The sequence below is a fragment of the Siniperca chuatsi genome, linkage group LG14 (genome assembly GCF_020085105.1).
Source record: "Siniperca chuatsi isolate FFG_IHB_CAS linkage group LG14, ASM2008510v1, whole genome shotgun sequence".
Taxonomy (NCBI): Eukaryota; Metazoa; Chordata; class Actinopteri; order Centrarchiformes; family Sinipercidae; genus Siniperca; species Siniperca chuatsi.
Genome location: NC_058055.1, coordinates 27,244,819 through 27,271,318, shown reverse-complemented (window position 1 = coordinate 27,271,318; position 26,500 = coordinate 27,244,819). Strand labels below are relative to the sequence as shown.

Genomic DNA, 26,500 nt, shown 5'->3' with positions numbered 1-26,500 from the left:
GACTCACTTGCTCAGTTTCAAACCCCAGCTGGTTACTTTGGGATGCTGAAAGCATCTTGAAAGTTAGATTGAGTTCCTCAGACTCACGTCCTCTTCTCCACTCTGTCCTGTCAGAGAACCTCCTACCAGTACCAGTATACTTTCATTACCCATATCAGATCAGCCTTTCTGGCCCTGTGGGAGCTTGTGGCAAGGGATTAGTCTTTTGGGTATTTCCAGTCAGCGAGACCCAATTTCTCCTCACCTCTTATCCCCTGCATCGAGTGACCATCTCCTGGCTGCAGAGTGCTGTGTTGATCCCCCCTCCTCTTATGATTTCTGTTTCCGTCGGTTTCCTTAAATGAACGGTTTCATATAAAGTATATTTAGTTTCATATATATATATATATATTATATATATATATATATATATATATATATATATTTATTTATTCTTCATTTATCATTGGAAACTTCCATTTTCCTGCATGTTGAATTGTATGCCTGCCTTTGGATAAATTGCATACTTTCTCACGTTCGACTGACCTGAGTTAAAGACTTTGGAGACGCATCATTACATTTTTATGAAATATAATATTAGGCTTATTAAGCTTGAGGAGAAATGAGCAGAGGCGCTACATTTAACAACAAAGGCCTCGTATTTAACAACTGAGACGATTGTTTAAACCGTCACCTAGTCAGATGAGATCTGTCTGACTCAGCTCAGGAGGTGATCGAATGATCGATCGTGTCGTACGTTTACTTCACAGAAATGAATCAGAGCGGCGTATGTCGACCAATATGAAATGTCGGCACCAAAAATATGTTTGCAGTAGTTTAGAAACATTACATAGTATTACACGTGTTCTTCTCAGTACATATCTTTAAAAAATTATAGTAATAATTGAAGGGATCCTTATCAAAAAGGTTTTGTTTTTCTTCTCTGTGTTTAAAAAAAAAAAAAGTTAGCGATATTGGTATCAGCCTCAAAGATCCAAGATTGGTCGAGCTAAATTTAAAATGCTCCTGTGTTTCCCAGAGGCTCAAAGTGACGTCTACAAATTGTTTTGACCAACACATCAAACCCAAAGATATTGAACTAACAACGATGTAAAACAGAGAAAAGCAGCAAATCCTCACATTAGTAGTGAAGATTTGTCTAAGATATTTAAATGAACTTGACTAGAGGCGTTTACTGTGTGCCTCTGTGTTTACTATCTTATGCACTGAGCTGCTTTTGACCTAAAATGCATTCAACCTTAGATTTTGAACACAAGCAAGTTTCTGTTCGTGTGAAAACTATCACAAAGATGCTGACTTGTGTCAGTTCTCTTTTCTCTCCTGTTGGTAAACACTGCAAAGATCCTGCGGTGCACTGTACCTTGATCCACATCTTTCTGCGTGTTACACCGTCGTTTCTTTGATAACTTGGGCAAGAAAAGTGAACTTGCTCGTAGCGTTGTATGCTTTTAGGTTTGTTTGTTTTCTACTATAATTTGTCCTAACATTACAGCTCTTTATAGCAAGGCAATAACAGAGTAATATATAGATTAAATATTGGGGTCATTTGTTTCACAATATTCCTGGGTAAAATATTAGTGTCATACCTCCACACTCACAGGAAAATTCAAGAAATCATCAGTAATTACAGAGATGTAGTAGTAATAATTAATAAAAATAAATAAATAAGAATTCTTACCTGCAAACATATTTTCAAGGTAACAAACCTAAATCATTGCTACTTAGAAAAAAGCAAAACAACTTGTTCTTACCTCATTTTAATTTAAAACAATTAAACCCTAATATTACAAAGATACTGGCATTGTTGTTATGAATATTAGCTGGTACTTGACTCTGTAATCGGCAGAATATTACACCTTGTTATTGCTGAGCTGTAGTGTTAAAGATGTGAGCTTTATGATTCTTATTGACAATTTCAAACAATTGTTTCAGTTTTGCTGAATTCTGATTTTGCAACATGTATTTACTGTTTGTATGTTGCCCATAGAGGTGAGCCAATACCAAGTAACGCCAAGGCCAGAATCACTGATGTCAATACCTTGAATTATTAAAAGCCGCTAATGTAGCTAACGTCATGTAGGCGATGTCGGTCTGTAACCCGGTGTTGCTGACTAACTTGGCAAAGATACTCTTTAAAAAAAAAAAAAAAAAAGACTGAGGCTTTCCTGGTTGATTAAAAAAATAGTGCTATTGATGTTAATAACTGTGACTTGGGACCACGTTGAAATGAAATGTTGGTTATACACTTTTTGAACTTACAGGCACGTAATATATATCTTTTATTAATGGTGTAACTGTCTTCCTGTAGGTCCATAGCTCGTCTGGCCGACATCGATGAGGCCACACTGAGGAAAGCAGCAGAAACCTCGGAGGTCCTCCTGGACCACGAGAAGGAGTGGAAGCTGGGAAAGTGCATCCTCCGTTTCCCAGAGATTCTGCAGAAGATCCTGGACGACCTGCTGCTCCACACGCTGTGCGACTACCTCTACGAGCTCGCTACCACCTTCACCGAGTTCTACGACAGCTGCTACTGCGTGGAGAAGGACAGACAGACAGGTAGGCTGGGCGGAGGATAAGATGTTTGGAAATACTTCTCAGGAGATACTATTTTCTTCACAGGTGGGTCAGAGGTCAGGGTCAGCTTTTGCACAGCTTCCAGGAGCTGCAAGAGATTTAGTGTCTTGATCGAAGACATTTAAAAGAGTACTCCACCGGTTTAGCATTGCACTCCTATAACATTGTCAGACTTCTGTTGTTGCGGTTAAATCTTAGGTTAGGTTTTGGTTAGACCTCGCAGAGACTGGTTGGGGTTAGAGCAGGGTTGGGTTCAGGTTAATGTAAGGGGAAACGTACTGATAGGGAAACCAGTCTCTCCACTGAACGCACAACCTCCATCCAACCTCTGTTAAGACAGCAAACACGTCAAAGGCCCAAACTAAGTAAGAGTGTCACTTATTATCTGTAATGTAATTATTGAATTGAATTATCCCTTATGCCGCTCGTTTTGATAGAAGTAATCACATTACAGTGTTAGTGCCTAACACTGACAATGACGCCGTTATTTACAATAATCCACAGATCTCGTCAGCAGCGTAAAAAGAAAACAAAAGAGCAGAAATTCCTCAATGTTCTTCTCATTGGGAGTCAGCCATTTACAGGAAGTTTCACTCTAAGATGATTTTCATTAAAAGCCAACTGTTAGGTCTCCACTTGTTCCTGTTAGCATTTTATCCCTGCGGTGCACTGAAGTGCTAGCACTTCAGGCTTAGAGCTGTTAAATTATGCTAATTCCCAGTAAGCGCTGTGGCAGTAACCCCAGCTGGAGGTTATTATTTTATGTAATTTTGCTTTGGTAGAATGTATACAGTTCAGACTGTGTGTGTGTGTGTGTGAAGCCAGATTTAAAGTAACAATACATGAAATGCGGCCTTCAATTGGTTACAGTTGAGTTTTTTGTTTTTTTTTATTGACAAACTGTACATGTATCCATCTTCATAAAAAAAGAATAAAAGTGGACATGGACACGTAATCATCAACATGGCAAATAAACCAGAGATTAACAACAGTGATCAACAGTGGTTTTATGTCGCCAGGCAGATTTACACCTCCGTGTCCACGTGCGTTTAGCCACATGGGGATTGTGCTAATTCCATATCAAGATAAAGGCCTTAAGGCGGATGCTGCCATATCACCTGATCGTGAGGCCCTGTGTTGAACAGGGTCTATCTTGTGCTCATGAGATATTAGCTTTTATGCACTACATGGATCTACAGAGCACACGAGAAAATAACTTGTGTGCACAATATAAAAAATATTATCTTTTGGGACTCCCGGGAGTCTGTAGATTGGTGTGTTTAATGAAATCATCACACAGTGTAACCCCCCCCGTTTAGCTAACAAATTTGTGATTCAGTGTAATTTATTTATTCACTTAATGCAGTTGGAGATTATTTTCGGTACACTTAAGGAATTGTTGAACACGTTTGTCTGAAGAGGGCATTTTTTGTTTGATGGATAATTCAGCTGAGAGATCCAGAGCTCATCAGCGCTGTACTGTAAATTGCATCGGATTATTTTGATTTGTTGGTGAGCTGATTGAATCCTTACCATCAAAATACATCTTTTAAAATTTCATTACCGTTGTATTTTTCTGACACACTGACGTGCGAGGTGCATTTTCTGCAGCTCTTAGAAGTGAGAGGTGGTCTAGATGATTCCTACGTCACTCAGACTTAGGAGCTATTACTCTTAAACCAAGAACTTGGAAAGAATAAGGGGCGTTTCAGTCCTGACTGACTATCAGGGCCAGTTAGGAGCTGCTTAGCCTTAGGGTGGTATGTGAATACGGCCCCGCGTTCAGAAAATAAAACTAAAGATTTAAATGAATGAATAATCTGACTCTGAGCCAGCAGGTTAATCGCAGGTGAAAGTAGCTGAACTGATATTCCCCTGCAGGTTTCTAAAATACAACACGTTTTTAAAATAGTCTCTGCTTGGCCTCTTTTATCTTTTCAAAGCTTCTTTCTCGTCTGCTTCACTTCAACATCAGCAGCACTCTGTTGTCGTCCTCCTATACTTGGATGCGTCGGCTTGTTTGTGAAAATTACAAACTCATTTTGCTGTCTGTCGATGGCCATCGACGCTCACGCCCCTTTAACGACCTGTCTGTTTAATGCACCCTCTGCTGCTCATCACGGACTTAATTTTTATTGGATTTCTGCTCCGTGTAGCAATTTGGCCCGATGGGGTGGACGGTCATGGATGTTGCATGTGGATGCAGATGTCTAGGTCATTGATTTTCATTTGATGCTGTAGTGCCGGCTGCAGCTGGGTGACGGTAGCATCATTAACCGTGCCCTCTGACCTCTGGTTGTTGGTTGGTATCGTTCTCTGCTTCACCACCTGTTTCTGTTTCCCATCCCTCCAAATCCGCCTGACTTCTCACTGTCTGTTGCTGTTTCTCTCTTCCTCTCAGGTTTCTTTCTCTTCGTCCCCTTCACCTTCTTTTGCTCTCCCGCTCTTTTTCTTTTCTACTTCTTGCATTTTCTTTTCCATCTGGGTACATGTACTGTCCCACTAGTATCCCAGTTAGAATTCTTATCCTCTTTGATTGTATAAAGATGGAATAATCAGATTATTGATGTACGTGTAAATTATATCTATCGATTTTGATAAGATCAAGCCCGGCGTTAGAATGTTGGGATGTCCCAATTACGTTCTTTGTCCCCGATCCTGATTCAAGTCCTTTTAATATGAGGGAGAAAGTGACCCCTGAACCTGATGCATTCGAGAGAGAAACGACGTGTCACTCTTGAGTAGTGTTGGAACTACAAAAACACTCAGCTAATATTTAGCCATTTAATTGTATGACGGTCCATTTGATACTTACTGATAGCACTGGAGTTCGATAGCGTTTTCCAAATCCGGTGTTGAATTTCGCTTATCGAATCCAAAACCTTTTAAATCACCAATTGGATCTATTATGGCAAATTCTGACTACACGGCATCAGCCCGATAATTGTCCTGACAGACATCGTGAACAAATATGAACACTGACGCAACAGTTTTATCCCATGTAGTGTGTAATAGTGAAAGACAACCAGATACATCTCAGATTTTCTCCAGTCATAGGTTTGTTTTTGTGAGTTTGGACCTCAAACAGTTATTGAAATGAAACCATGTGAGAAGTTTAGATGGGAAATGTTTCTTTGGTGGAATTCAGAGACGTCTGAAACACGTTAAGGGGCCCCAGCTAGACCCAGATTTGTAGCAAGGACTAACAAACCAAAAGGGTTGGAAACCACTGGTTTAACAATGTGTTGTACTTTAACTCCTCAGGTGTTTTTATGCAAAAGTAGAGTAAAAAAATACTATTTACCTCAATATTGGACTTATGTATTTGAGTAAATGTAGGTAGGTAGTTTCCACCACTGGTGCTAGCTAAAAATGAGAGGCCAACACTGAATGCTTTGTACTTTGCTTCTTGCTGATAAAAAGTGAGAAGAAATAAAAACGTTTGACAAGAGTTTCGTCGCGCCAGAGCTTCTGCCAACCTGAATCTAAAATGTAACCAGCTACTGGAGCTCGAACCCTTGTTTTTGTGAAGTAAAGGAATAAAATCTTAAATGTTTCTTCTCTCCAGGTGTGGTGGTAAAGATCAACATGTGGAGGATGCTGCTCTGTGAAGCCACGGCCATCGTCATGGCTAAAGGCTTTGACATCCTGGGCATCAACCCCGTCCAGAAGATGTGATGACACCGGACATGATGTCACAGTGACCCCCGCTTACGTCTATGTATCTCAGATAAGATAAAAAATTGTGAGTCTTTCACTCACGTTGCAGCCAAAACTCACTGCTCTTTCAGAATTAATTCCACAAAGTTACTCCAAAAATACTTATTTTACGAATTCATTAACATCACATGTGAAGTTTCTTTTTTATTAAAGAACTGATATAAAATCAAAACATCACCCAGGCTGCTGTCAGTCATTTATCACATGTCAAATTGTGGGTCTCAGTTTAAAGCTAGAATTCTGTATTATAATAAGAATATTGTGACTTTCAAAACAATTGTGATACTTTAGAATTTAATTCATCTGTTTTAGCTGGAAATATTTCATACATCTTTTTGTTTACACATCAAATTCTGAGTTCCACTATGAATCTGTGTCACATGGTGCATCCTCATCATCACAGGAGCAGGACTTGTTTTTTGAGGCAGACGGAGAGTGTGAAGTGCAGGGAAAGTGGCGTGTGTTGCTGCTCATTAGTTGGTGGAGCATCATGCTGCTGCTGCTGCTGGTGTTGGGGCCCTCGGGGCCGCTCAGATCTGGGGCGGTATCTTATCTCACCACTAGGAGTCCTCCTAAATGGCACTTAAAGTTCCTAGCTAAGAGTTTCCTCTTAAGATCTCTTTATGAAGCTGCTGAGAGCAACTTCTAACTGAGAGAACTCGCTGCTATGGATGACATGTTTCATTAATGAGCCTACTCGCTAAAGGGTTGCGAAGTTTGAGAAGTGTTTTTCCCCATTATGTGTTAATGCATACATAAAGTAAAAAACTGACTTGTCAACTAGCTTTCATCTGGCACCAAACACCATCTGCATGTTGATACTGTGGCACCTTTTCATTTATTTGACTTGAATGACCTGATGATCCAGTGGGTTCAATCATTCAGTTCAGTAAGTTCATCAGCTGCAAACATTTTTCCATCCCTATCAACCATCATCCCCCTCAACTGACGATTATTTTCATTATTGATTAACCTGCTGATCATTTTCCCGATTAATCAACTAATTGTTTGGTCTATTAAATGTCAGAATATAGTGACATTTTCAATCACAATGTCCGTCACCAGATGACCGACTGTCCAAAACTCGAAGATATTCAGTTTATCACATGAGATAAATAAAAGCAAATACTCACAATTAAAAAAAAATGTTTCTGAATTTTGCTTGAAAAATTTCTTTAAGCTAGTGTTAACTAGTGTTATTGGATGTGTTGGGGCTTTGATAGGATCCTCATTAACTCCTAAGTTTTTTGGTCTGACGCCACTTATCTTTAAGACTTTCTCTCAACTTGGCCAGTAAGCTACTTGAAGCCTAAAAATGTTTTGTATACGTTGATTGATGCATGTTGGATTCTGGTTTCCATGGATCCATTTCAACAGTGCTTCTGCATCAGGAGCCCCACTGTGCCAACAAATTGGTTTTACTGAAATGAGTGAGGAAGTTGCTGTGTGTTGTGTTGTGGGTTTTGATGCAGTGCTAATGTTGGTCTCAACAGGCCTGAGAGTGCCTGAAAGCACCAACGTTCACCGGGATTGTCTCATTTTCTACAAACAACTTCAGCCATCAGTAAGTTTGTAAGATGCTTTAATCACATACGGATTCTGCACATTCGAGCTTAAAGCGTCAGTCAGAAAACAGAGTTTAAATGCATGCAAAACTAATTGCTTTTCGCAGCCCCACCCCGCCTCCAGACTTTGACGTCGGCTGTAGGAAGTCGCATTTAACAGCTTTTTACATTACAATTACAGTCTTTGCCTTCCATGACTTATTAAGTGGGCTTTGTTTGCAGAAACTCAAAGTGCAAGGCAAACGAACCCATTTGATGAAGTTAATTATACATCACACACACTCCGAGGCGGCCTGGGAGCCTGTAATTGTCAAGTCTGCCTTTACCCACCAGACAGTTGTGCACTTCCATAGATATAAAAGCCGTATGACTCCGCGAATCGCTGGAAGTCATACAATAGTTGTTAGAAGAGTTCTTAAACCGTGCCGAGGGGAAGACACGTGCATGCGACCCATCCTTGAAACTTGTGAAATATCTACACTCCTCTCCTTTCTAGTAGTTTCTCATCATCCTGTACGTCCCAGGACTTTATTCCTGATCTCAGTGCCTTCTCAGGCAATAATTCCCACAGCAGCTTCATGAAAGATTCATTCGGCTTTCACAGAGTCGGTAGCTGCTTTTGAAGGACAGTGTTAAAGGTGTTTTGACAGTCGCTCCAGGAGGAGAAAGCCTGCCACGCCGCTTCAATAACACCTGCGGAAGCAATAACGTTCCCCGCCTCAATGGGATAGACGGATCTCATCACCCGGGGGCTTCGGGTGATATCTGTTCCCTTTCTCTCGTGTCTCGGGGTGGATTAGAGAGGCGGGATGGTGGCGGGGAGCTTGCCTGTGTGAAGGCCCGAGTGCTTTGGAGACTGAAGGAGCGGTGTCCTCCCCGCTGAGAGAGTAACATTCAGGACAGACGTTTTGGGGCGTCCAAACCAGAGGTGGAAGGTAAATATGGAGATTTTTTTTTGAGTACTCGCTATAATCTTTATGTTATGGTAGCCTACTTAAAGGGACAGTTCACCCCAAAATCAAAAATCCATGTATTTCCTCTTACCTGTAGTGCTATTTATCCATCTAGATTGTTTTGGTGTGAGGTTTTAACATGACAGAATAACTTAAGAAAAAGTGCTTTGACTTGTAATTGTGCGTTTTTCTCTTTTGGTACTTTCACTTGACTCACGGCTGCCACATTGTCTCTGTTTTAGTTGTTGTTGTAGCAAAGACCTGCCTGCTTCCACATCCAGCAGACACAGAGTGACATGATCATCCTGTTGGATGGAGTCGTGCTTGTGTCCACCCGATGAATGTAAGTCCGATATTTTCTCTCCTTTTAGCTCTGATTTGGTCTCTACCGACTAAATAATATCTGGCTCTTGAACTATTTTTCACTTTCTTCACCAGCTAGTCGCTAACTTTGCCTGCTGTTTGGCGCAGGCAGTGTACAGTGGATTTATCAGCGTTTTTGCTGAAAACCAGGTTGATGAGAGGCCGAACCAAACTGTAAATGGGCTATAAAACCAAAAGCTTGAGGTAAAAGAGGCTAAAAAGCTCTGCAGTGCTCCAGAGTTGGTGATGATGCTGTCATTTTGGCACTACAGGCAGCTCCTTTCACATAAGACTCATTTGATTTAAGGTTAATATTACAAAAATGTATTGTGATGTGATCTCTGGGTTACAGACTGTATAGATGACTACTTGTTTTGCCTTTAACCTTTGACCTCGAGTTCATCCCAAGTTTACTTGGTCTTTTAGCACCATAAGGAAGGAACAGACTTGTACAGAAATTAAAGGTGCCTGCAGGCACTTCTGTGCTTCTGTTATTTGTAATTTGCATAAATTATTCCTCTTCCTTAAAATCCTGTTTAGACCGGGGCATGATGTCCTCGCCACGAGAAGTATTTTTACATCACGTTTCGTTGCTCGGCATCTGTCTCTCGCTCCGAGTGCCTCTGCACCGAGTGTTTATCGGTGATTCAACTATCTGATCTCGGAGATGAATCAATAAGATATGTAAATAAGCTTTATGCAAATGAGATACTAGTGGGTGTTGTGAGCATGAGAAAAGGAGAAAGAGGTGAGAGTCTGGAGTTTTTTGGAAGTCTGCAGTGCGATTACACTGCTAGGCTTATTAATCTCTTGCGCTTCAGTGGCGCAGTGTGGTACCCCATCTTCACACTGCCTGCTGGTTCCCCCCACCTTCCTCTGAAATTACAGTCAGTTATCTGTTTGGCACTTAGACGAGTCACAGAGGAGAGAAAAAAAAAACAACAGGAAACAGAATCAGAGAGAAAAACATTTTAATTAGGTGTTTGGCACTGATAAATTTAGATTCCACACGCACACAAACAAGATAACATTTTCCAAAAGCTCGAAATTAAATAAGAGATTTATATTTAGATATAAGAGATGTGCATGTAGGTATACATTAAGTTGAATAATCTGGTGTTTTAATGAATGAAATAGATTTTGTAGACATTTACGTGCACACACCTGCCCTACTTCACAACGACACTTTGAAATATGTAGGACAAGCAGTCTTTGAAAGTGAAGTAACACTCAAGTGCCACATGAAATAAGACTGTACAAGCACAGAGACGCTCTTGACAGACAAGAATAAATACAAATGTTAAAAAATTCAGGGGGGGTTGTCTGGTTGGATATCCGTCACAGTGCCGGGAAGCACACAAAAGGCCCGTCTCCCGTCACGTGGCGAGGCCTCCGTCAATTCACACGCTTCAAAGTCACGCAACTGTGGCGGTGTCCCGTGGAGAGGTAGATATCGCTCGTCTTACTGTCACACATGTGGCCTGTTATAGAACGGGCCAAAGTAAAAAGTAAGAACAGTCACTCAAATGGTGGCGACAGTCTGTGGCGTGCTGGATCCAGCTGCTCTCTGCTGCGGTTCAGGGGAAATGGTTTTCTCAGATTTGCAAAGAAAATGTCTCTCTGGGATTTCATTTCACCTCAACAGTTCAGTTCAGTTCATCTAGCCTTGGTACATGATAATCAGAATTAACAACAATAATCAAAACCAAAGTGTCTCTTTCTGCTTTGAACAGCTACAGGTGAGGCAGCTCTCTCTCTCTGGTGCGAATTTGGGTTTTGTTTCTTTTCTGTTTTGCCCAGAATGTGTCCTCATGGCATCAGACTCAGGACAACATCCTGTCATCAAGTGGCTGCACTGTCTCTTCAGGTTTTCAGAGCAGCTATGTATATCTAGTTTCTTTCTGCGACGCTGCTTTGTTCCTGGTCGTAGGTTTAGTACAGATCCTGCCTTAGCAGCATCCACTCTCTCCTCTCCTTCTGTCCTTAACGCTGAAGCCAAATGTCTGGTGGCTAAACGTCTGTTTCCTGATGTTTTCTGTCCTTATTGCCTGTGTTCGTCCAGGCAGCCGCCATGTGTTCCCCTGCCTCTTTCTCTTGCTATAGGAAAGAATTTGATGGAGAACGATGACTCTTCAACCTAAAATTTGTGATTCTCGTTTTCTTGATAACGTATTTTAGGCAAAAAAAGTACCAGTGTCAGTTCCTGATTAAAAATGCCACTGTGCTGTCCACTGGCTCGATCTCTGCCTTTTTCCTCAGTTGGAAGTCAAACCGGGCCTCAGCTTTTCATCCTCCCATCAAAACGTCCTTTGTCAAAGCTCGCCATGGTCTGCATTTTTTTGTGAACTTGAGTGTGAAGCGTAACAGACGCAGCAGGGAGTGCAGGGGTGCTGCTGGCAATCTGCAAGGTCACTGACAAAAAAGCAAACGCATACAGCAACTCGAAAAGAAGCCACCGAGACACAAATGGTTTAGGGAAGCACTCGTAGGTCACCTTCCCTGCTTGCTGTGCTCTGGGCCACGAGTTTCCCTTTTAAAACTTAGAAAGGGTCCTGTGAAAATGATGCTGTAGTTTTTATTTCCAGCGTTCTGCCATGAGGTGGGAGGGGATGTAGTTCAACCAGACTAGAAGTTGGGGATGAGTACTCCAGATTAGTGCAACATCTGTAAATCATCAAGTCCTCAGCTTCCGCTCCGACTCATATCTTGGTTTCTTTGTGGTCTGCTCTAAAGGAGTCCCTGATCGCCAGGAGACCCGAGGCCAGAAGATGTCCGCTCACTTTGCTGTGCCAGTCCTGCGAGCGGCCCCTGGAAGATAAAACAGACAAGAAAAGGTCAGAGAAATAACAGTAGCTTTAGTTTTGACTGCTATAAATTACACGATGGGCCGAGAAGCGTATTCTCCTGTATTTGTATAGATGCTCATGAAAGACTAAACTTGCACTTTCGAGAAGGTAGAGTTGCTGCTGAATACTGTGTTAAAACCTTTTTCCTTGGTTTGTTGAGGACAATTTTTTCCATACAGTAATTGTAACATCATATAAAAGACATTCAGCCCCATTAAGAGGACATCAACATGCCTACAATCTTTAAAGCTTATATCATGGTTAAAGGCTTTTTGGGATAAATGCATCTTCATATCCCTGAATAAACATTTGCCATATACATTTTTAAAACACTGCAGGGAAAGAAGTACACACTTTGTGTTGAGTGCTACATCGCTGTCACATTTTTCTGCACTGCAGCGGTCAGCAAAAAGTCATTCATACTGGGTGTTTTCTGCTACTAGTTTAAATTATATCTTCTAATGCTACTTCAGCGATGTCAGAGAGTGCTGAAAGGAAATGTTGTAATACACAAGTCCAATCTTTGAAACTGCATCTGGTCAAACAGTTCTGTTCTGAGGCATTTTGACTCGTCGTAGCAGGCAAAGCAAAGGTGTAACTAATAACATTAATAATACTGACTGTGCTCCACTGAGGCGCACCAGGTCCAGGACACGGTGTATGGATGCTGGCTCCCAGAAATGGTTTACTGAGACAACTGATGGAGCAGAGCCATCACTAATGTTGTTAGTTCTTCCTGCGCTGGCATTATTAGTTACACCTGCGCTACCATTAGTGATATTAGGTGTAACTAAAAACATTAACGATAGCAGGTTAAAATACTGAGTTATCTTTTGTGTTACTAATGACACCTGCATCATCATCATCATTTAAAGTTACTAGTTACACCTGCGGTATTGTTAATGTCAGTAGTGACACACTTGTGCTATGTTTAGTATTATACCTGCATTATCACTGATGTAAATAGTAACACCTGTGCTGTCATTATGTTAGCTTCACCTTTGCTATCATAAATGCTATTTGTTACATCTGTGCTTTTCCTGTTCTCACAAGCCGTTCTCACAACGGCTGCCTGCCACAGCTGCTTTACTTGTTGTGTTTCAGTTTCAGATTTTTTTTTCAGGTAACGTATTGCAATATTTACTGCTAAGAGCACATTGACTAGATCTTCACTTCTAAAACATAATCTACGTTATATTTGTTTGCATCTTTTATGGGCCTCTGAACTTTGTTTTCACTGCAGTTTCAGGCGGACTCCATAACATATTTAATTTCCTCTGGAGGCGATAGGATCTGTTTCATAGGCCTGTACTGTAAAAAGCCCAGCTGACCTTGATGCTGTGGATCTGTTGTCTTGCCTTGAAAGCTAACAAGCACTTTAAAATGAATGCCATCACAAATAAGCCCAAGACAGCCTGGCGCACCGCAGACGTTTAGCTTGAACTCTGTCATGAGAGGAAATTAAAGGCGAGAGGAAGTGACAAAGGAAAGAGTGAAGGCATTCATCCCTCTGGGTGTTTTCACTTCTTTCTTACACGATCACTCTTGCATAACAGGAGCATTGGCAGGCCGATGTGGCTGAAGACGCCTGCTGGTTGCCTGTAAATGATCTTGGAATTGAAGTCTATTCCACCTCTGCACGCTAGTTTCAGCTAAACGCCTAAAAATGTGAATGTGTGTGCAGTTGATAACAGTAGCAGTTCAGCTCTTGGCCATTCCCTATCACTCCACACACACTGTTCTTCATTCAGCACATACTCGTCAGAACATTAGAAAGAGACACAAGGCTGGGAAATAATGCGCGCTGACGTGATCCTTTCAGTTCAGTTGTAATGGGCCGACTACAGCCTGCTGAGAGAATCAGAGTTATAGATCAAATCTGTCTGCTTTTCCTCTTTCTGATGTCGTGAGTCCATTTCCTTTCTCAAATGCTTCAATTCGAGTTCAGTCTGTTTCTCATGGAAGCTCATTCCACAGAAATAAAAACTATTCACAAAAAGTTGGTAAATTAAAACTATGACTGACTTTGAGGCTTTATGATCAGTAAATCGAAATTATGACTGCGATTCTGACTTAATGGTTAAAGATATGAGATACTGATTCAAAATTACTAGTTATTTAAAGGTTTTGACTGTCTAGCTCAGAGTTATGAGACAGTAAGGCAAAAGTATGATAGTATCTCATAATTCTGATGTAGCAGTACATACAAAATTTTGACTTGGTATGCTAGCAGCATGGCTCGATGGCAATGTCAGTTTTTCAGTCCATCACTTTGAGCCAGACTGTGAAATATTGTGAAATGTCTCGCCAACTATTGGATGGATTGCCATTAAATTTGGTTCAAACATTCATGTTTTCCTCAGGATGAACTGTGATAACGCCATGATCAGGTCAGAATTTCAATTAGTGCACCTTTATTTGACTAAATAGCTGCAAAACTGGCATTGCTACTCCTACTTTGTGTTTTGTGGTAATCAGCAAATGTTAGCATGCTAACATTAAACTAAGATAGTGAACTAAACATTATACCTGCTAAATCAGCATGCTGATGATAGCATTTAGCACTGTGTGCCTAAGTACAGCTGTGACTAACTCTTAATTGGACCCAGTGAGAGTTAAAAAGGCGCACCATATTTCCTTAACGACAGGTGTGTAGGACCAAACGCTTTCATTGTATTTAGCTACATCAAACTTAAAATGAGTTAGTGTGTTTTTTTGGCAGGAGTGAGCCTCCATAGTTGTCTGTTATGAGCCTTTCATCTCTCCCCCCCGCCTCCCTGCGCTGTCTGTTATATTGAATCTGTGCTGAGGAAACACTGTACGTGCTCATAACTGAATTGACCAAATCTGCAGTTGCTTTCTCCCGCAGCCTGGGCTGTAAAAAAAAAAACAAACTACAGTGCAGTTTAATGACAGAGAGGCTATGAGGCTGTCCCTCTGCGAGAGCGCTTCTGCCACCTGTTTTCTGTCGCACGGAGGTTCATTTCATTTAATCAACTGAGACAAATAGAGCTGCAGGGCTCCGCCGAGAGTCAAATTGATCATGTAAGCAGCAGAAAATCTTCAGCAACTTAGTTTCAAAGGGCATGAATCATGAGAAGGAGGGCTGTTCCTCCTCCTCATCTTTCTGTGCGCTCACCTACGGGGAGGTTGTGATTGTGCTGCAGATAGATGCTGGCAGAGGTCAAAAACACAGAACAGGCTCAATTAAGACGGATGAGATGGACTAAGCGCTCTCTCCAGATATTTCTTTTAATAGGCTTCTCACGGCCTTAAATCCTCTCAGCCGCTCTGTAGTTCCTGCAGCTCACTTTGCCCTTGGTTTTACTTCTGTCTTGTCTTTATTCCTTAAAAGGACCATTCTGCCATTTGAATGTAACCAAATTAAATTATCAACACAGGATTATCTTCAATAATTTGAAGATTGACTGGTGTGTTTTTGTACGTTTTCAGAACTATGATCACAAACAAAATGCTTACATTTAATTGTAGTCATTCAACTCTCACTCAGTTTTTGTATTCTTCTCCCATCCCCAGCTCGTATGTATGTATGTGTGTTTCAAGTCAGATTCAGCAAACTCTCTTAACTGTACAAAGTTGTCAGACAGCACGGAGATGGACGAGTGAATATTATTCAACATATGATGTACTGTTGGGTGCTACAGGATGTTCCCCCGACACCTGCCATGCCAAAATAATAATAGGTGTACAGTATATTTTAGTAACAACTCCACATTCATTTAGAGACATTCTAATTCTTAAGTCAAGCAAGTGTTTCCTCACTGTGGAGAAAGGCAGACTGTCTGTACGCGACTCGTACAGCTGGCCTCGGCCACTCTTGTATTTCGTTTGTTCCTAACCGAAAACATGAGGAAATTGGTGAATGCAAAAAGTTCTCTTTATTCACTCTGACATGATACTTAACTACTCTGTTCATACGACTGATTCTTGCATGCACAATTCCAGTCACCTCCATTATGTTGGGGTGGCAGCAGAGGATAGATAGATATCTCAACGTGGATGGATGAAACTATTTGCATAGACCCGACACCAGCAAGGGTAAGTGAGAAAATAATCCTCTTTTGAAATATGTCCTCCCCTTTTCTTAATCTCAGTATTTCCTGTCAGTCTTCATTGTCAAAATATCTGCTAGCTGTATCTCTCCTCCAGTTATCCTTCACACATACTGCAGCCTCGGCTCCTCCTCTTTCACTTTCCACTCTGATAATCAAATAACTGCTTTCCCTGCATCCTGGCAGTTATTCTATACGAGTGGGTGAGTCTTTTACCTTCTCCTCCCTCCCTCCCCTTTAGCCATCACAGGGTCATACTAATCTGTAAAATGAGAACACATTCACTCTTTTCCTCCCTCTGCATGCACCCTTACCTGGTATCTGTTCGACAGAGGTGTGTCAGTCGGGTCTTCCTGGCTCCTGTGGGCTCCAGCAGGTAGAGGCAGGAGTGGACGTGAGCCCTAACCCCCTCCAACGGCACCTCAGGGTGCTCCGTGGATACAGAGGACAGGTACAGAGGCCCGGAGGATGGGTCTGCCTGCCAGGTCCTGAAAAGGAGGAAGAGGAGATTATCAGGAAGGAGATGAAAATGTATTGTTCTCTACATAAATGTGACTGCTGCCAATAATCCGATTACAACCAGCAGTTTTCAACTATTCACTTGTAGCTGTTGACTGTATGCAGTTCTAACCCTAACCTTTTGTACTGTGTTGAATGAAAATGGCAATAAAATCGTAAAAATAAAATGCAAGCATTTGATTGATGCTGACACACACACACACATCAGAAAGAGCAACAGTAACTGCTACCTGCACTGTTTTGTAAAAATCACACTCAGACGTTTCCCACTGAAATCAGTTTAAAACTGTCTCCAAAGCTTGCTTTCTTTCTGCATTTGGCCCTTATTTGATATCTGGCCACGAGACACACAGGAAAAGCAGAGAGAAGGGGATGACAACAACAACAAAGCTACCTGGGATGAGCTGAACTTGGGACAAGTTAGATGATACACGCCTTCGACCACCAGCGTGCCTCCAAAGCAGTTTTAAAGGATACGTAAGGATAAGGTGATAAATACTGTCAGATACCATGAACAGACCTAAATATTGTGTGTATTTAAAGCCTGGTGGATCTTCCTCCTCTGAGCCACAGAGCTCCTCTGTTGTCCAGAAACTATTAAAAACACATCAGCGAGCCGCTCTGTTGCCCTGGGTGACATGTTCCTTCATCACCATGAACACACACACTGTAGTTTATTCTGACTCAGCCCCACACACACCGTCCTGCTGCCCCAAACACTCACTACAGCACCACGTGTGGATTAGTCTTGATTAAATCTTGATCTTTTCTTGGGATTTCTGCAACTTGATAACAAGAAAATCTCCTTCTGATTTGCTTGTTTGAATGCAGAAGTGCTGAGTTTAACGTCTCACTGAGGGGTGACTCAAAGTTCATGTCTGCTGTCATAAAGAGGAAATATGACAGAGGCACACAGTGTGATGTGATCCAGCTGCAAACACAGATACTGTCATGTCTGATCTGACTTCAGGGTTGGATTAAAATTTCATCAACTCCATTAATACCTCACACACACACACACACACAACAGACTACTGTCTCCAGCTTTAAATCAAACGGACACTTTCAGAGTATTTTTGGCTTTGACTCCTCCCCGCTCTGTAGAGCTCGGCAGGTTGAGACCCAGAGGCCCATGAAGCCTGGGGCTCACCTTGCCTCATTACCTGAGCAGCAGGTGCTCCTGTGAGGGCCGGGAGCCCAGGCCGTGGAGGAGGTAGCGGTAAACTTGGGTGTCCTTGGACAAGGTCTGGATGACGGCGGCCTGGCGTAGACTTCCCTCCCACAGCTCCTGCTCCCTCAGCAGGCGGTGGAGCAGCTCCTTCTGGGGGGCGTCCACCTCTATGGAGCCACGCCACATCCACAGTGGGCAGCCATCATCCATCTGCAGACAGGTGGAGAATCAGAATTAGAACTCAATGGAGCCACCAGGACGTTCCTGTACGCACACTATTAAAGATCACTGCTTAGAGGATTTGTTCCTTCTTTGCCTACTTAATTTCCTTTAAAGCTTCGTTCAGATTTTTAAAGTCCATCTTAATATGATACTCACATGCCATGTGTATGTTGTAGGGCTGAATACATTTTATTCAAAATTCAGACTGTGCCTTGAACTCCAGAGGGTGCTGTCCGTCTGACCCTTTGCATGCCCTCACAGTGAGCTAGGCTACTATTGTTCTCTTCTCTAACGCAAAATGGAGAAAACTAACGAGCTTTGCCGACCAGATAATCATGGCACCAAACCATCTGATAAGCAATGTGTGGAAGCTTTTTTCTGAGCCGTGGTGGAGCGGTACGTCCTGGTAGTTGCATGAAGGTTTGTTGCTTGGACGAAACACCGTCCATAAACCTGCACTCAACCACCAGAGTTTACATACCCACTTGATTTGGTTAACTCAGACTGCTGACGCCTCAGATTAGCGCACAGAAAGTTTTAGAAACGTGGATTAGGAAAGGATCGCTTCACGGCCAGTATGGAGAGGAGGAATGATTACACCTACCAGTAACTAACCAATGGGTATTGTATTAAGAATAGATGATGGAAGATAGATAAATGCCCAAAGAAATTAAATCATTTGGTTTGAATTAGTATGTAGTATGGAAACATCTTCTCTGAATGTCTAACTCTGACTTCCCTCCCCCCATTTACCTTCTTGAAGGCCAGCTCCACGTGCTCTGGAGCTGGGCGGGCCTCCCAGCCTCGGCTCTTCTCTCTGGCCTCCTTCAGGAGGTGCTGGGTGCTCAGCTGCAGCTTCCTTCTTTCCTCCTGCTCCTCTTCACCTCCACTCTGACTGGGGGACACCGGGCCTCCTCCCTCCTCAGAGAGGGAGTCTTCAGTGGGGCCTACAGACACTGCACACTGACCGGGCCAAAACTCTGGAAGCTACGGAAAGGATTTTGTTAATTCTGTCTCCTCAGCTTCGGCTTCAAAAATGTTTTCTAGAATTAAAAAAACAGTCTGCTGTATCGTTTCTGACTGTGCAGCAGGTTGTCGGTTTTTGTACCTGGAAGAGTCTCTGGGCCTCAGTGATCATGTTGGCCAGGCCCTGGGTGGCAGCCAGGTTCTCACTCAGGTCCCGCTGGTCTGGGCGGCCCAGGCTGTACTTCCTGTGACTGGACCTGCAGCAGCAGCAACACAGGAACAAGGTCAAGGTCACTTTTATTGTCTTGAATTAGAGGCAGCAAACACACGGAAATCCAGTGGTGGAAGAACTACTTACGTAAAAGTATTAATACCACATTGTAAAAATATTCCATTACAAGTTAAAGTCCTGTACTTACTTAAGAAGGATTTTAAATGCAGAAGTATTATCAGCTCAATGTACTAAAAGTATTAAAAGTAAAAGTAGTTGTTTTGCAGAAAATGGGCCCTTGTGACTGTTATATTTTTTATATACAACGTTATTGAATTGTTAATACTGATTGATCGATGTGTAAGCAGCATTCTCCTGTCGTAGCAGGTTGAAGTAGAGCTAAATTTAACTACTTTATATGCAGTTACTGTAGCTAGTTTAATCCAGAGCTTACCAAACAAAACTCTCCATTATTTCACATAAAAAAGCAAAGACCAGAGAAATGTCTGAAAAAATTAATCCACATTTGTGAATCAGAACTTATTTTTCTTCTTTCCTCTACCATTAATCTTCTCACGACCACTCAGATGTATCTAACTCTGTACCTCAAAAAGTTATTTAAACGAAGCCATGTGAGAAGTTAAGACGGACATTTCTCTTTGGTGGAACTGCTAACAACTCAGAACATGAGAGGAGACACAGCTACACGTTGCTATTTTGTAAGAGGTCACAAGCCAAAAAGGTTGAGAACTTCTGGGTTAATTAAAAAAAAATGCATTGTAGTTTATAAGCGGAAAGATTTTTATCAAAAATTTGTAGTGGAGCAGAAGTGTAAAGTAGCATAAAATGGAAAGACTCAAGTAAAGTACAAGTACCTCAAAATTGTACTAAAGTACAGTACTGGAGTAAATGTACTTTCCACCACTGCTGAAAAAAAATGTCTGCTAAAGTAAGAGCCCAGAGTATTTTTGGTTCGATTATAATGAGCCTGCAGGCTGCCACACAAAGTTGCTTTTCACTAAATGTAATAAAGGTTTTGTACAAGCTTTTTTGATTGTTCGTTTGATTTGGGTTTTTTTTTTTGCCAGAAAGGCTCTTGTCCGATCTCTCGTCCTTATGGTTAATTTTTTCTTGCTAAGGGAGTTTAATCACCAAACCATGTCTCTATTGCCATCTCACTTCATAATAAATATTCTTATTCATTCCCAGGTGATTTCTCCTTATTTCTCCTCAGCTGCTGATTTGTTTGTGTTTTGTCTTTGTGATTTCTTGCGTTGGTTATGATGATGAGACAACAGGAAGGCACAAAAAAATATCAATTTAACCATCCATCATGCTCAATACTGGTGTCAGCCAACCCTCGGAGATGTGTGGAGGTGAAAATATTTTTTAGGCAAATACTTTTGTTCACATACACGAACACTGGGTAACAGCGTCAGCATTTATAAGCAGTATATAATCAACAAGTACTGTTTTTAACACAATATAATGTAGTTGTAACATTTTAAGTGATGTTTCAACAACTATAACTCCTCTTGTGAAGCATTCATAACTGTTATATTAAGTTAATTAACTACTGATAACATAGTTGTAATTATAGATGATAATGTGTCTTCATTAGTTTTTAAGTCATTTATAAACAGTTAGAAACCCACCTGTTAATGATTTGTGTGTGTATATAAACAGTTAATAAATGCTTTACAACACAGATTTGTTCGCATGTGTAATCACACAGCTCACAGACCAGTGCAGTGGTGGAATGTAAAGTGTTTGCATTTGTTGTTTATACATTAGTTATAAATGCTTCTTAAGAAGAGTAATAATTGTTGAAAAATGCATCACCATCGTGCCTTGAAACACCACCAGTTATCTACAACACAAAGTCAGTGACGCTCTCACTGAAGCCGACTGCTTCAGTGAGAGCGTCAGACAGATAGGTGGGATAGATGGCTGCTACGCACCTCTATACGTTCATTTCCAATGTGTTTTTTTTTTTTTTTTTTTTTTTACAGTTTTGGGAACACCGACAGGAAATAGGAAGAGGGTGTGAAACGTGACACGTCGCCTTCACAACAGTGATGGCAGCTTCACGGTGCAGGTAATGTATGTGCCAGTCAACTGAAGCAGTGTTTACAGGCAGCAGACAGGAATCAGCAGCACTGCGTCACAATTACTGTAACTGACAGATTTGGGTTATTTTGGAAAGCTTTCATGTTGCATCGCCAAGGTTTACTGGAAACTGACAGATACTCACAGGAAGTTGTTTTCCTTGATTTTATTTGATATGAAGTTTTATCTTTTAAGTTGTTTTAGTTTCTGACGACTAAGAAAAAGTTAGAAGAGCGTTTTGTCATATCAAACAGCACACGCTCTTTTTAGAGCAGCAAAACTGGGTAAATTAGAACAAACTACCCATCTGGTCGGATGGGTAGTTAGACCATTAAAGAGTATATATCTCAGTAGGAGTGGTGAGTTCTGTCAAAGCAGAAGCATGAGAAAAAAGACGGCGAGATGAGATTTCATAGATCTGTGGGAGAACAGCTGCTAGCAGCAGTCAATTTTCCAAAGTTATTGTTTCCACCACAAAGTGTGACATGATTTCTGACAGGCCGGGACTTTGGCTTCCAGTCGCAGGGAGGCACAAAGTGCTGATTGTGTTGTTATGTCATTTCCATCTACTGTCCCGTCAGCCTGAAGGAAGGAAAAGAACCAAAGTGGAAAAAGGAAGAGGTGGAGATGAAAGGAAGGGAGGAAAGTACAGGAGGAAGAGGAGTTAGTGAGAGGAGAGTGATTACAAGAATGAGAAGAGAAAACAAGGAGGAGGAGATATGAGGGGGAAATCAGGGGAGGAAGATGAGCAGAGCAAAAGAAAAATGTGGGTGAGAGAGACGATGTGAGGGTGGATAGAGAAAAGAAGGATGACAGAAATAGACAACAGCAGAAGATGAGGGTAGAATAACTTATTATAATAATAATTTATATTTTTTCTTAATGTTACAAAGTGATTTACAAAAAGAAATAAAACCAGATGAGGCAAAGTAGATAGTAAAGACAATAAAATCAATAAGATCAAATAAATAGGAACAAAAACAGCATAAATAAAAACATATCAAACGTTTCCAAAAGGTTTCACAAAGAGAAAAGTTTTAAGAAGAGATTTAAAAGAAGCTAGAGACTTAGTGTGTCTGAGTTCAGTAGGTAGAGAGTTCCATAGTGTGGGGGATCTAAAAGCAAAAGCCCGATCACCCTTTGTCACAAACTGAGACCTGAGAGTAACCAGCAGGGCTCCATCCGCGGATCTCAGTGGTCGAGAAGGCACATACCAGGTCAATTAATCAGAAGTGTATTTAGTGACATCCAGGATTTAATATCAGAGAGGCTGGTTGTGAGATTATCTAGGCTGCTAGGATCTGTGGGTCTTAATGGCATGTATAACTGAGTGTCATCTGCATAAGAGGCAGCATGTATATAGAAAACAGAAGGGGCCCAAGAACGGACCCATGAGGGACTCCACAACTCAACTGAGCCGACAAGGAGGTAGAGTTACGCAGAGCGACAGAAATAGTTCTGTTTGAGAGGTATGAGCGTAGTAAGCTAAGAGCTGAGCCCCTGATTCCTGCCCAAGTCTCTTAGCGATGTTAGAGGGTACTATGATCGACTGTATCAAAGGCAGCACTTAAATCTAAAAGAACTAAAAATCAAGCAGTCACTTCTGTCTGCAGTCAGCAGTAGTTCATTAGTAACCTTAACAAGTGCTGTCTCCGTTCTATGAAGTGCTCTAATACCAGTCTGAGAACAGAATCGATTACCTTAAAGAGAACTTTAGGATTGTGGTTATTTCTAGATGTAAGTTCAGAAAAGTAAGCCGATCTCAGATCCTTAACTTTTTGATGGTTTTTAAGGGTGTTATGTGTTATTTCGGACTTGTTGACCATCCCTTGTCATTCGGATTTTCAACAGTCTTTTAAGGGCTCGAGTGTGATCATTCATCGTTTTTGTTTCCTAGTTTTAAAAGGTATAATTTGGTCGAGGATGGATAGGCACTGATCGTTACATGCATTTAACAGTGCATCTGGATTGAAAGGAGATATAATGGAATGAAGAGAGATACCAGATGAGAGTATCAGGTCTAAGGTGTGACCTTTAGAATGTGTGGCCCCTTTAGCAGATTGAATGAGGTTAAAAGAGTCCATAAGATCTAAAAAATGAGAGGTTTGGGAATGTGAAGGACAACATACATGAATATTAAAATCACCAAGAATAAGCACCCTGTCATATTTAGGCATGACAATGGACAAAAGCTCAGAAATGAAACTGATTAACGGGGCCTATAAATTAAGATGCAGAGTAAGGGGGCAGGGCCTGTGATTAATTAAGCCGAACCGTAATTGAGTTGTTCGACAGATAGGAGGCCTGAGTTTATAGTTATTTCGAGTAGAATAATTGTGGTAGGAATACTGTTCATGAAAATATGAGGGAAGGGTCCTGTTCAAAGAACTGTATGCAAATCAAGCAATCTGTAGTTGATAAACACTGATGATGCCTGACTGGGAAAACAATGGTTGAGATGAATGAGTCTGATGTACACAGCTGATGATTGTTAAAGCTCGTTTCTGAAGATGAAAAATAGGAAGAAGATTAGTGGGATGAGTACCTATTACCAAGAGATCTTACATTCAAGAGGCCACAATGGTTTGGTGTCAGAGCAGAGGGAAAAGAAGCGGGCATACAGCGAATAGGACGAATGTTGGTATTGTTTCCACCTTTAGATATGTGTGGACGGGAGGCTCTGTGCCCAATAATGGTCTGTATGGGGAAAACTCACGGTGAGAGGGTTAATAACAGATGAGGCCGGTGGGGGGGAGCTAGCGGGGGGAACAGTACTCTGAGGTGCCACTGTAGGTGGAGATGGAGGTTCCGGGGAGGGAGTGGGGAACGTAAATAGTCATGTACGGTGTGCCGCAAGTTGGCCGCAATATTATATTATGAGCTCTGCAGGCAGACTGGAGCCAAGTGTGGAGGCTGAGGATTCTGCTGAAGCACCCTGCTCCATGGGCCAGTGCGGGAATAGGACCGGAAATAAAATAAAATACTTTCCACAAGTACTTAAAAAGCTAAAAGGGTCATTAAAGTCCTTTTTGGTCAGCTCAGACTGCTTACAAGCTGCATCGTTTGTCCCAACATGAACTATCACTTGATTGGTAGAGGACGGGAATGAGCGCAGCAGCCGCGGGAGCTTATCCAGGAGGACAGGGATCGTGGCTCCAGGGAAGCAGCAAGCGGCTGCGTTGAAGAAACGGATGTTCCTGATTATGGACAGAAGGAAACAAGATGGATGAGATGACAAAATGTGTAGAGAGAGAAGGGACAGAAGGTTAAAAAGGGAGAGAGGAGGGAAGACTGGTGATGAAGGAGGGTAAGTAAGAAGAAGGAGGAAAGGCTGAAAATAGTCCCCAACAAACTATTTCCTCCTGTTAGTTTGATAAAAACTACAGTGACCAGCTGTTTTAGACAATTAAAAAATGAAACTATACATTTGCGAGGTGTTTTTAAAGATTTGCATCTTCAGTAGGAGCCAATGGGCTTGAAGCTGAGAGCCACAGACAGGAAGTCAGAAAGTATTGAGACGGACTAACACATTGTTGGCTTTGGTCTTTTCTTGGGATTTGTTGACAATAAGAAAAATACATATAGAATAACATCAGCCTTATCCTTAAAGTTAATGTCTGAGCAAACACACACACTAACAGTGTACAAGTATGTTCGCATGTTTGCTTCCGCTGATGCTAAGGAATGCATTCATGTATTAATACAGTGAACACACCTCTGCAGTACAAACTGAGCTGCAGTACAAACTCTGAGCTCAGATAAATGGTCTGCAGAGGCTGAATGGACTGAGTGTCTCCTAATAATTAAATTCATACCCTAATAATACAAATCATCAACTGCATAACCATTATCATTCGCAGCAGTCTCACTCATTTCTAACTTCCTCCCCAGCAGGATTCTCAGCTAAAAAGCAGATAAAAAAGAACTTTCATATCACAGAGTGAAGTTGAGGCCAGGTGGAAATTGGTGGATGTTATGTAATGTGCTCACTGTGTAAACTGTGCTGACAGCTTTTCATTACAGAGATAGTGTGTGTGTGTGTGTGTGTGTGTGTGTGTGTGTGTGTGTGTGTCTGTAACAGCTGGATCTGAACCAGAGGTGATGTCATCTGTGAGAACTGAGAACTTTGGAAACGTGACGACTAATGAAGCAACAAAAGGAGGAAGAAAAGCCGAACCAAAGGCGAAGTCAGGGTCCGAAGTCAGAGGCTGAGATTTAAAAGTGAACCATGATGAAGTCAAAGCCTGAAGTAAGTTTACTGTGGTGGTAACAAAATTAGACAGAGTTAAGTATTTTATTTCAGCTTTCTTTGCACAGAATTTCGACAGAGTTCAGTCACATCCTGTGTGATCATCTCAATGAGCAATTAACTTGGTAAGTAAAGTATTGTGATAATCGATAGGAATGATGGCTACCAGAACTACAAAACTACTGAAACTACAAAAATTTGACGCAGTTTGTTAAAAAAAAAAAGTTTTACTTCAAAGGATCATATGGGTGGTTTTGCATGTTTTAGCTTGATATCTATAAAGTCTGTAATGTTTACATTATATGGCTATTTCACAAAGCATACTGTATGTTTTCAGATTGGTATCCCACCTTCCAGACAGCCATTGGTTTGTCTGAAGTAAGTCCAAGAACTGATGAAAAGCACAGCACTGACGAGCTACGTGATCACAAAATAAACTCCAGGTGAAATGTCATATATTGCAGTTAATGAGCTAAGTCTGAGATAAATATTTGAAGTGTTATGTTGGGTCTCTGTGATTAATATTATAAAGAGTACGGTCTAGACCTGCTCTATAGGAAAAGCGCAATGAGATAACTTCTGTTATGAATTGGCGCTATGTAAATAAAATTGACTTGAATTATGATCTCCATGTTCTTTTATATTATATAAAATCAAATTAAAGCAAAACACACAAAGTGGACTCCATGCCTAACAGCAGAGGTCTTATGTAACTGCTGTTAAGACTTATGTAACTGTGACAATGTGGGTCAGACACACCCTCCACCCATTTCCATCTTTTACTGACATGGTGTGTGCCAAAATAACATTTGCATAATTTGAGAAAGACATGATCTCAGTTTTTACAAGATGGTTAACAGAATAAAATAGAAACAACTTTAAGTGTAACTGAATAGATAACTGATGCAGGTGATTCCTTTGTTGCCCTAGCAATATTTTTAGCGTGTGTCCACGGTCTC

At 41.4% G+C, this 26,500-nt stretch overlaps 2 protein-coding genes and 1 long non-coding RNA gene across 8 annotated transcripts in view; 2 read left to right on the top strand and 1 right to left on the bottom strand.

Annotated features, from left to right (window-relative positions):
• The window catches only part of rars1 (arginyl-tRNA synthetase 1), a 28,300-nt gene extending 21,829 nt beyond the window's left edge, over positions 1-6,471 (top strand). For both annotated transcript variants that reach the window (XM_044222816.1, XM_044222817.1), the window contains 2 exons: positions 2,309-2,556; positions 6,143-6,471. In XM_044222816.1, coding sequence (XP_044078751.1) covers positions 2,309-2,556; positions 6,143-6,252 — 358 coding nt within the window. In that variant the 3' untranslated portion in view covers positions 6,253-6,471. The remainder of the gene's footprint in view (positions 1-2,308; positions 2,557-6,142) is intronic.
• Positions 6,472-10,129: 3,658 nt separating this feature from the next.
• The window catches only part of si:dkeyp-23e4.3 (rho GTPase-activating protein 7), a 128,880-nt gene continuing 112,509 nt past the window's right edge, over positions 10,130-26,500 (bottom strand). For all 5 annotated transcript variants that reach the window (XM_044222811.1, XM_044222810.1, XM_044222813.1 and 2 more), the window contains 5 exons: positions 19,115-19,229; positions 18,760-18,993; positions 17,777-17,994; positions 16,409-16,582; positions 10,130-11,983 (listed from right to left, as the gene is read on the bottom strand). In XM_044222811.1, the coding sequence (XP_044078746.1) occupies positions 11,875-11,983; positions 16,409-16,582; positions 17,777-17,994; positions 18,760-18,993; positions 19,115-19,229 (850 nt within the window). In that variant the 3' untranslated portion in view covers positions 10,130-11,874. The remainder of the gene's footprint in view (positions 11,984-16,408; positions 16,583-17,776; positions 17,995-18,759; positions 18,994-19,114; positions 19,230-26,500) is intronic.
• Positions 16,579-26,492, top strand: LOC122888401. The gene is made up of 4 exons (XR_006380691.1): positions 16,579-17,101; positions 21,196-21,281; positions 25,374-25,541; positions 25,879-26,492. It is a non-coding gene; the product is annotated as an uncharacterized LOC122888401 (long non-coding RNA).